Source organism: Branchiostoma belcheri, unplaced genomic scaffold, assembly GCF_001625305.1.
Source record: "Branchiostoma belcheri isolate BF01 breed outbred unplaced genomic scaffold, Haploidv18h27 scaffold417, whole genome shotgun sequence".
Taxonomy (NCBI): domain Eukaryota; kingdom Metazoa; phylum Chordata; class Leptocardii; order Amphioxiformes; family Branchiostomatidae; genus Branchiostoma; species Branchiostoma belcheri.
Genome location: NW_017804040.1, coordinates 41,162 through 51,568, shown reverse-complemented (window position 1 = coordinate 51,568; position 10,407 = coordinate 41,162). Strand labels below are relative to the sequence as shown.

At 41.4% G+C, this 10,407-nt stretch overlaps 1 protein-coding gene across 1 annotated transcript in view; it reads right to left on the bottom strand.

Annotated features, from left to right (window-relative positions):
- Window positions 1-6,075, bottom strand: part of LOC109477966 (polycystic kidney disease protein 1-like 2) — a 20,595-nt gene extending 14,520 nt beyond the window's left edge. The window contains exons 1-6 of the mRNA XM_019779420.1: window positions 6,000-6,075; window positions 4,229-4,308; window positions 3,693-3,932; window positions 2,872-3,087; window positions 1,992-2,289; window positions 1,539-1,652 (exon numbers count right to left, since the gene is read on the bottom strand). Coding sequence (XP_019634979.1) covers window positions 1,539-1,652; window positions 1,992-2,289; window positions 2,872-3,087; window positions 3,693-3,932; window positions 4,229-4,308; window positions 6,000-6,075 — 1,024 coding nt within the window. The remainder of the gene's footprint in view (window positions 1-1,538; window positions 1,653-1,991; window positions 2,290-2,871; window positions 3,088-3,692; window positions 3,933-4,228; window positions 4,309-5,999) is intronic.
- Window positions 6,076-10,407: the final 4,332 nt, after the last annotated feature.

Below are 10,407 nucleotides of genomic sequence, written 5' to 3'. Positions count from 1 at the left end.
TTGAGGAAGACCACTGGAGACGGGAAGGAGGGCATTAGGTGGAGGGAAGAGTCCAGACTTGCGGACTTAGACTTTGCAGATGACCTTGCTCTGTTCTCCGAGAATAACCAAGGCCTACAGCACCTTACCACGAAGCTGGAGACCTCTTCTGGAAAAGTTGGGCTACGGGTGAGTTCTGAGAAGACCAAGGCAATGGAGGTGGGAAACCACACAGGTCAACCTCGACTGAACATCACTGTCAACAACAGCCAGGTAGAGGTCGTGGATCAGTTTACCTACCTTGGGAGTGTCATCAGTAACAGCGGAGAAGTAGAGCCTGACATTAACTGTAGGGTGGGGAAAGCAGCTTCTGTGTTCCGACGGATGAACTCCATCTGGTCAGCAACCACCATCAACCTTGACACCAAGCTCCGACTATACAACAGTATTGTCCTACCCACTGCAATCTACGCTAGCGAAACCTGGAAATGTACAGCTAAAGCATCCAGAAAGCTAGACGCCTTCCACCAGAGAAACCTAAGGAGGATACTGAAGGTGAGGTGGCAGGATCACATAACGAACGATGAGATCCTGAACAGGGCCATGTCCAAGCCTCTGAGTACCATCATAACAGAGAAAAGGATGCAGTTGGCAGGACATATCCTCCGTCTGCCCAGCAGAAGGCACTCTAAGACAGCGATGACTTGGGTACCCCACAACGGCAGAAGAAAGAGGGGAAGGCCGAAACACACCTGGCGCAGGACCTTCCAAGACGATCTAAGAAGGGCAAACATCCCCTGGGAGGAGGCGGAGACAGTGGCCGCTGACAAAAAGAAGTGGAAGCTTGCTGCCCGATGTGCCATTGGCACAGGAGGAACTAAGGTCTAAGGTCTAAGGTAAGGTAAAATCTCTCACCTGCTTTTGGTTCGATGTCTGTTAGATATCTTCCCCAAAGCTTCTGACTGGAGTTCTGCTTCTCGCCTCCATGTAGCCAATGTAGGTGGCACATTTTTGGCGAGAACACAATCCCCAAACATGGCTGAGTTTGTATGCCCTTATTCCCGGTTCATCACTGAACTTCCTTACCCAGACGGATCATTGATCCAGCCGATACAAACTCAGCCATGTTTGGGAGTGTGATCTCAACACAACACCGCAACCTAGATTGGCTACATATAGCGGCGAGGAGCAGTACTCCAGTCAGAAGATCTGAGGAAGATGTCTGATAGACATCGAAAGGTAAGCAGGTGAGAAATTTTGGCAGTTGTGTAAAAATAAACTCTCAAATTCCTATGTTCTACCAACCTGAAATTATTTCGGATATAAATAGTGCGATAGCCCATATGACATCTGAATGTGATTGCCTTGAAAGTGTTAGATGTCATTTTTCCTTGACATAAGGAAACTTGAGTATGTGAGTCTCTACGCTTACGCTACGCTCCACATTACTGAACTATCAAAATAATAAGAATTCATGGATAAAGCAAACATCGAAGTTTTGTATTAGTTAACTGTCAGTGATCAGTTATGTTAGTTTTTTCAGTAGTGATCTTCAACACTTACCTCGCATCCGTCATGTTCCCATAGGTGGGAGGAGTTCTCTCCGAAGTAGACACATGCACTTTCCAATATAGACACTGTGACACTGGTGTCCTCTCCAGCATACTTCACACCTGGAAGAAAGCAAATATCATTCATTGAGCTGACTAAGGCACCTACAACCTTGTGAAAGGTCAGAATACTTTTCAAACCATTGACTTTCTGCAATTTAGTCAGGCTAAGTTGCTTGTTTTCTAACCAACATTTTACACATATCTTGCCTATCTGTGTGTGTGTGTGCCTGTGTGTGTGTGTGTGTGTGTGCTTTTCTGTGATTCCCAACATACACAATGCAGCATTGCCATCCGTCCTCAGTGCTGCTATCTTTGTGGAATTGGGCAGTATGGGTGGGGGGGGGGTGAAATCTGCCCTCTCTGATTCGTTGTTTCTGTATGTGCAAAACAAGGACATACCTAAGAAGAACGGCGTCTCGTCTTGTATGTCCAACTCTGTAACATGCAGAGCTTCAGGCGGCAGAAGCCACGAGTACGGGTTGGACGTCAGAATTGTATTGTTGTATGTGTGCTGCAGCTGTAGTGTGTACAGTTGGTCCTGTGGAACAGGCAGCACAGCTGTCCATTTGGCAGTTTTAAAGCTGTCGACAGTCGGCTGTGACGCCCTCTGCAACACCAACTGCATGCGTGGCATGTCCAGGTCTGGTTGGCTGCTGCTGTTGATGTTGAGGAAGATGGTGAGTGTAGTCCTGGTTCTCTGGGGCCGAAAGGGGACAACCTGCACACAGGCAATCATAGTGTTAGCACACTTATGTACATGAAACAGAACAGTCTCATTGGCTACACTTGGGTCCTCAAAATGGTGGCAGCCAAGCCTAAGCTATAAGGCGAAAAGTCCTGTAACACAAAATTGCGCAACGATTGTGTCCACGCCTTAACTGAGAAACAAGCTGCTGCAGCGCTGCGTGCCTGTGACGTCCACAAGTTATGCTAAAGGGCAGTTATACCTGCTACACATCTGATACAGACACAAATAAATAGAACTCATATGGTGTTTAAAGTAAAAACGTTTGTTTCAAACACAAATGTTCTCAACGAGACTTTTCGACCAGTCATTCTGGTCTTCCTCAATAGACTAACCCACCGAGGCTTGTCACGTGGCTTCTCTGACGTGTGACGTCAGCACTGAGCCAACGGTACCAGGGGGTCGACATCGTTTACCAGATGGGACGACCAGAGTGTCTAGTCAAACGCTCTACGTGGGAACAAGTATCTTGTGTTAAAACAAAAGTTTTAACTTTAATCATGCAACTACCAAATGATTTTATGACAGACTCACAAGGATGTCGTCACTGCCTCTGACCCTGCCTGTGTACTTGAACACAGTACTTGTTGTGCGCTGTTTGTCCCTGGGGATGATCATGTCCACAGGGTCTGGGAGCTGGTGCACCGGGCGTCCGTCTCGTCCCTGCCACACGGTCAGACCTGCCACCTCCGAACCAATGTCAGGGGAGTTTTCCGAGTACCGGAAAGGGTTGAAGTCGGAGTTGATTATCTGCAGACAATGCACAGTATTGGGAAGAATAAATATGTTTGTTGTTAAATTCTATTAAAAAACAGTTGCATGTCACAAACCAAATGCTACATGAAGTTTGTCAAATCTTAACAGACACTGCACAATGTAATATAACATTCGCTATCATTTAAATTGCATATTTTAAGAATAGAATTTATAAATCATGATATTATACATTGTATTACAAGCTCTATATAATAAAAAATCCTACTATGACTACGCAGAATGCTCAGGAAGTCCGTGGAATGAAAGGCTGTTCCTCGACACTTTAAATTTTGTTCTGTTGAATATGGGTCAATGACAATGATTGTAAGTAACAAAACAGCTGCAGGCTGGCTTATTAACCTGACCTGTATTACTTACAAGATGTGTTATCAGTTAATCAGTTGATAAATAAAGACAGAAAAAGGGATGGGGGGAATGCTGATTTAGTAATTTGCAACTATCAAAAGTGGAATCAAGTACTAGTACTCTCTATCTTTCCTACCAATCTTTCACATTTTCTTTTAAAATGCTCAGGAGGCTCTCATAAATAAAAGAAGGAGATTCTAAAATTTTCAAAGGATTCCTATAAAAGTGCTCACCTCCACTCCAAAGCTATCTGCCCCCTCAGAGCTGTTTCCGAGGGTGCTGAATGCTGGGACTACAAACACGGTGTCGTTGACTGTGAACTTCTTCTTGGAAACTTGACAAGGTTCCTTCAGGACCTTGGCATGAAGCGATGTCATCTCAAGTGAGGCACTCCCATTAACCGGCATCAGGGTGTAGTACATGTTAAGCACATTGCTGATTGACTTGAAAGCTGTGCTGGCTGTTTTTCTGTTCTGTGAAATTAGACTTAGAATTAGGTGTTATGTGCTGCATTCTGGCATGTATAATGTGCTCAAGAGAGTTATTATGTGCAATTATCACGTGTAATTTTGTCATACAAAACTTTTGACGGAACATGACACAACATATGATATAACATAGCAAAAAAACGTCGTATTAGAAATTTGCAATTCAAGATACATATCTTCAGCAAACTTGGATTAGTGATGCTTTCAAATTGGAGTTGCAACAGAAAAATTCTGAAACAGCATCAACATAATATCTATGACCATCAAAGACTACGTCTTACAACTTCAGCTGTCTCTTGTAAGTCTGACCCTTCAGCATCCCATGAAGAGGTTGTAACAGAATCCAACAGGATTGCAAATCCTACAGAGAAGAGAAAGAAATTCGATGGTTTCTTTTTTATAACAAGAACACTCATTGCAGTACTAAGCTATAGCTTATGATCTACCTCGCAGCCATAGATTGATAAACTACGTGTATATGACACTAAGTTTGTAAAATCATAATGTCGCAAGTTATAGAACACCGCAAAATACCGCAAAAAAAACCGCAAAATACATATTACTTTTGTATAATTCTAAAGATCCAAGAAAGGCCAAGTATACAGAGTCATTTCAACATTAGACGGTATATGGTATTGGGATCTTTTGACGGAACGGTGCAAACTTGCATCTGGTCTATCTTCCTGTTTTGTTCAGTCACCCTGCCACTCACAATGCCCGAGTTGTAACGAGATCAGCAATTTAAACCACGCTAGTTTGTTTATTTGACTCTTTACCTTCTCCACAAGGCTGCATTAATTTGATTACTTGGTCGTTTCATTTTATGTTTTCCTATTCTAGGCAAATATCAACCTCAAGACCCTAATATATCCTGATACTTATCTCAGCTCATCATATACTTGTTTAATACTAAGGTACGTGATATCATATACATGTATCATTTGCAAAAAGTCACAAGAAAAGTCACTAGGAGGATAGTCAGTGTGAATGTAAGTTCAGCACCATAGTCAGTGTGAATGTAAGTTCAGGGACAGGACCAGTGTGAAGTCACTAGGAGGATAGTCAGTTCAGCACCAGGGACAGGACCAATGTGAAGTCACTAGGAGTATAGTCCGTGTTAATGTAAGTTCAGGGACAGGACCAGTGTGAAGTCACTAGGAGGATAGTCAGTGTGAATGTAAGTTCAGCACCAGGGACAGGACCAGTGAGAAGTCACTAGGAGGATAGTCAGTGTAAATGTAAGTTCAGCACCAGGGACAAGACCAGTGTGAAGTCACTAGGAGGATAAACAGTGTGAATGTAAGTTCAGCACCAGGGACAGGACCAGTGTGAAGTCACTAGGAGGATAGTCAGGGTAAATATAAGTTCAGCACCAGGGACAGGACCAGTGTGAATTAACTAGGAGCATAGTCAGTGTAAATGTAAGTTCAGCACCAGGGACAGAACCAGTGTGAAGTCACTAGGAGGATAGTCAATGTGAATGTAAGTTCAGGGACAGGACCAGTGTGAAGTCACAAGGAGTATAGTCAGTGTGCATGTAAGTTCAGGGACAGGACCAGTGTGAAGTCACTAGGAGGATAGTCAGTGTGAATGGTAGTTCAGGGACAGGACCAGTTTGAAGTCACTAGGAGGATAGTCAGTGTGAATGGAAGTTCAGCACCAGGGACAGGACCAGTGTGAAGTCACTAGGAGTATAGTCAGTGTGATTGTAAGTTCAGGGACAGGACCAGTGTGAAGTCACTAGGAGGATAGTCAGTGTGAATGTAAGTTCAGCACCAGGGACAGGACCAATGTGAAGTCACGAGGAGGATAGTCAGTGTGAATGTAAGTTCAGGGACAGGACCAGTGTGAATTCACTAGGAGGATAGTCAGTGTGAATGTAAGTTCAGCACCAGGGACAGGACCATTGTGAAGTCACTAGGAGGGTAGTCAGTGTGAATGTAAGTTCAGCACCAGGGACAGGACCAATGTGAAGTCACTAAGACGATAGTGATGAAATTCGTTTTTATTAGTATTTACTCGTTAGTATTAGTATTTCGTATTTTCACGTACCTGTGAAGATGTTGACAGATGCTATATTGATGTCGTACACTGGAATACTACCGGTTGAGTCTTCCTCTACCAGCATCTCTAATGTCTCTGCTGATAGTTCTAGACTTCTCACAATCAGTAGCTAAAGCAAGGAAGAAAATATCTGCTTAGAGTTTTACAAGGATTGCTTTATTTTTTTACTCAGTCGCACTTGAAATTAAATTAATAGATAACAAGGAAATATTAAAAAGTTATGGTAGCACAGGGGGGGTATAAAGCTTATGCTTATGTAAAGGCTTCCCTTTACCAGCTCTTTACAATCTGAATTAATTAATTTAACAAAAGATGTAATTTGGTTTATAAATAAATTAAAGAATACATTAAGATCACAGTACCATAACATGGATTCTTGCAAGGACATTAAATGTAGAGTTAGACGTGTAGTAAATTAGGTAACTGTAGGCTAATTTTTAAAATCAGGTTTACTGTAACTTTTGAATATAGTAGAACAGTGACACGATGTCTTTTTAAGCATATTCAAGTTGTTTAAAACCATCGGACCTGTACGTCTGTTAATTGTTGTTGGTTCAAATTTACATTAATTGGCCTAAAATACTTTCTCTATCTTGTATGGTGGCTGTTGATATCCGAGTTTGATAAGAAAGTGTCTTAGTAAATTTCAGGAAGACAGTGACATTTAATATGTATCCGATTTTATACATCAACAGCCTAGTTTGTAGTCTGTTTATATCATATATTTTATCTTTGGATTTATAAACAAAGGAGCACTAAGAAAAGTGAAGGAAACTTTCAAGCTAGCTTTTACTGGCATGTAAATAAAGGCAACCTGTCAGCTAGCTTTTAAACACATGTGATAGAGAAAACTTTGGACCTACATTCTAATTGAGAGAATTTCTACAGAAACAAAAATGAGCTTAGTATCAAAAAATAAACTGAATTTGTTAAAGGGGAAGGGAGGGAGGGAAATTTCCTATTATTCCTATATTTCCAAAACATTGTCCTACTGTTTCATTTTTGGAGAATTTGTCCAGTTCGGCGGTGTTCAAAACTAGGAAGGACGAAAGTTCAATGACATCATTGAGGTCTGTAAGCTGTATCCGTGACAGGTCATCCAAATCCAGAATCTCCCCCTGTACAAACAGAAAATTCATTTTCAGTCTTTCTCATGAAACAAGCAATCTACAGCTTTTAGCTTATGTGACTTAACCTAATGCAGATAGAACACAAAGACTGGAGTTTAACGTTCAAAAATTTGGATACTTCCAACTTTTGTGTTGAAAAGCACAGTTCTAACCTGTTTCAGAATTGATGATTTACCAACATAGATAAGCTAAGACTTACCCCAGTGTCTCCCGTGATGTTGAATGCTGCAACTCTCCCATCTATAGAGATAACCTCCAGCTCGATGATGAAGTCCTTTGGGGGAAAGAACCTTGGACAGTACCACGGAACCTTTAATATAATTTCAGATACAGAATCACTTGCTGAATTTGTATTTGAGAAATATTACTGATTAAACTGAGTAAAAAAACAGAATGGGCGGCATATATGATCCATTACTTAGGTACTATTGAGAGCCTTTATGTCAAATCTTTGAGCGGATAAAGTGGTTTGCGCCATAACGTTTCTCTGAACGACATTAGGTGTAGATCTATACAGCAATCTTACACGACTGTTTATAAACAGGTACAAAGTTTCTTTCTGATATCCCACGACTTCGGGCATGGTCTTGCAATAAAGTTATTATTATTATTATTATTATTATTGTATTTTATGCCAGGGTAAGGACCAGTAATTGTGATCAGATCTGTTCTCTGATACCCCTTCCACATGTGTGGTAAACTATGATCATCAAATATTATGCTGACCCTTACTTGGCTAAGATAAGGTGGGAGAAGAGATGCCTGTAGAAAAGGTTCATGTTGTGGGAACTGGACCGAGCCTTTCTCTACATCCACAGACGATGTAATGTGTCGAAACTTGTAGGTAACGTCAATATGGCCGGGGCCATCAACGAACTCTGCAACAGTGAAAAGAAGGCAGACAATAAAAACTGTATTGAATGTTAATTGTATATGTATGTGGTGTTGCATTTGGTATTGCAAACATTTATGTACGGTATTGCATTTCGTTTTTACTGCCTGCGAATTAATAAACGGAGTTGATTCATCTGTTTATAGAGTACAACGCTTTAGCTTTAGTAGGATGCCAGATAGAAAAACTCAATACTGCCTGAATGTGTTTGTTTGTGCTGTTGGGTGTCATTTTTAAGAGCTGTCATCCTCCTCGTCCTCCAAGTAAAGTCTAGTGGAATCAATAGAATTTTCCGTGTTGATTAGTAATACAGTACTATTACTACTAGGCGTGCCACTGATGTGTTGCCAAAATCTCAAAAGTCATGTAACCACTGAAAGCTGTTTTTTTAATTGAGTGCTTTGAAAGGTCTCACTGAAAAAAGGAACTGTGTGAGGTTATTGTCATACAAAAAATCTGTAGTAGAAGAATTAACCGGGAGAAGTTATGTTTAACATGGATCTAGCAAATTTTGGACTTAATGTTATGACTTTTTTCTTTCATTGAAGACCCATGTGTCCAGCAGTTTCTTTTTATACCATTCCAGCAATATCCCTGTGATGAAAATGGGGAACAGTTTGCAGTCTCAGTGTCTGGAACAACGCTTTGAGGCACATTTCACACAGGGGTACAGTTCACATTACATGGCACTGGGCAAACCGACCTCCGCAGCAGACACATCCGCCTACCCCTGCACGCTCTATCACACAGGGGGTAGACAGATTCTTGTTCCGCAGAGCAGGGGGGTCCCAGACTGTGAACGTCCACTCTGACACTGCCAGGCCATCCCTGCAGACTCTGTTGCGGTTGACCACACGCAGAATGTACCTTCCTGACACCTGCAAGTGGGGACATTGGTACACATTAGAGAATGTGCAATGGAGACTCTGGAGTATAATTGTTGTATCTACATCCGCATGATGTGAAAATACATCGCTCAATGTCATTGAGATGATTTTTGGTAATCGATTTGAGTACAACCCGAAAAATAAGAAAGATCAAAATTTAAATCTGTGACTACAAAAACTAGCACAACGGGGCTTAGACATTATCATATTCTGTTTTCTGATTGTATGTCAGTTCGATATTGTGCATGGTTTAACATTTTTGATAGGCAATGCACTGTTGACAAGACCAAGGTCAAGTTAAAAAATGGACCTCTTGGGGGTCTCTATATCAGTGCGGTTGATATTTTGTTTTTATCGGCTCTCAAAAAACAGTGTACAATCTAGACCTAAGATGCAACCAGAACGGAGGATAACTGGAACAAAAAATGCAGTCTTGCATCCATATCGTAAGGTAATATTTTTTCCAACTACAGACCCTGACAAAAGTATTCCTCATTATAGTTACAGTCGTGGTAACAGCAAAGCTTTGTTGACATCTGAAAAATACTTACATGGAATGTGTTGCTTGCAATGATAACTTCTGGTTCAGTACTGCTCATCTGGAGGCCGGGAAAGCCCGAGGGGTGCTCTACCACCGACCACTCATACAATGGGGTGTTATTGCTACCTGGAACAGCCTCCAGCACTAGATCCTCTGATGGGTTTGTGTTTGACCAGTCGCAATTGTTGATGCAGCTACAGTTAAACATAAGGACAAATGCAAGTGATAAGTGAGATATGAGCACAAATCTGATGCTATACGAGTTATATCATTGAAGGACAAAGAAATAATTGGTGACTGGCCTTAGAACTGCAACAGTACCTTTTGTACTGCCTATGGTTTTTTTTAAGTGATCTAGTTAAACAAATTATGAACAAAAGTTGAACAAAAAGGGAAATACGTCAGGACAAGGACTGTCTCCAGGACTCATCCCTCTGTTTGCTAACGTGAGAGGGATGGATATTTCGGCCGATACACTCAATAAAATATGCTATTAAAGATGTGTAAAATAATATTTGAAATTGTTATTTTGATATTGTTTACCTTCGAAGCCTTTCCAATGACCCCAGAGAGCCTAGGCATGTTTTTGTTACGGTCGGTTGGAAATTTGTTTTGGCAAATGTACTGAATCACGTCACAGCAAATCGATTTTAGCATTTCGAAGTACAATTACAAACAACTCTGGGTGAATTACATGACGTTCACCAGCCCTTCTTTCCTGCCACTTGCTACATTGTAACAGTACTATGGTGACAGCTGTCTGTTTCAGTGCAATCAGCAACCATTTTCATCGGACCCCAAAATATATGAGTTCAAACTTCCCCTTCCCTAGCCAGAAGAGCTAGTCTTGGGCAGAGAAAGAAGGGTAACAGGTTTTGCATCACATAAGAAATATGACAAGGGTCTTTGTAAGCAGAGGCCAGGAAGGGTACATGTAGTTCATTTG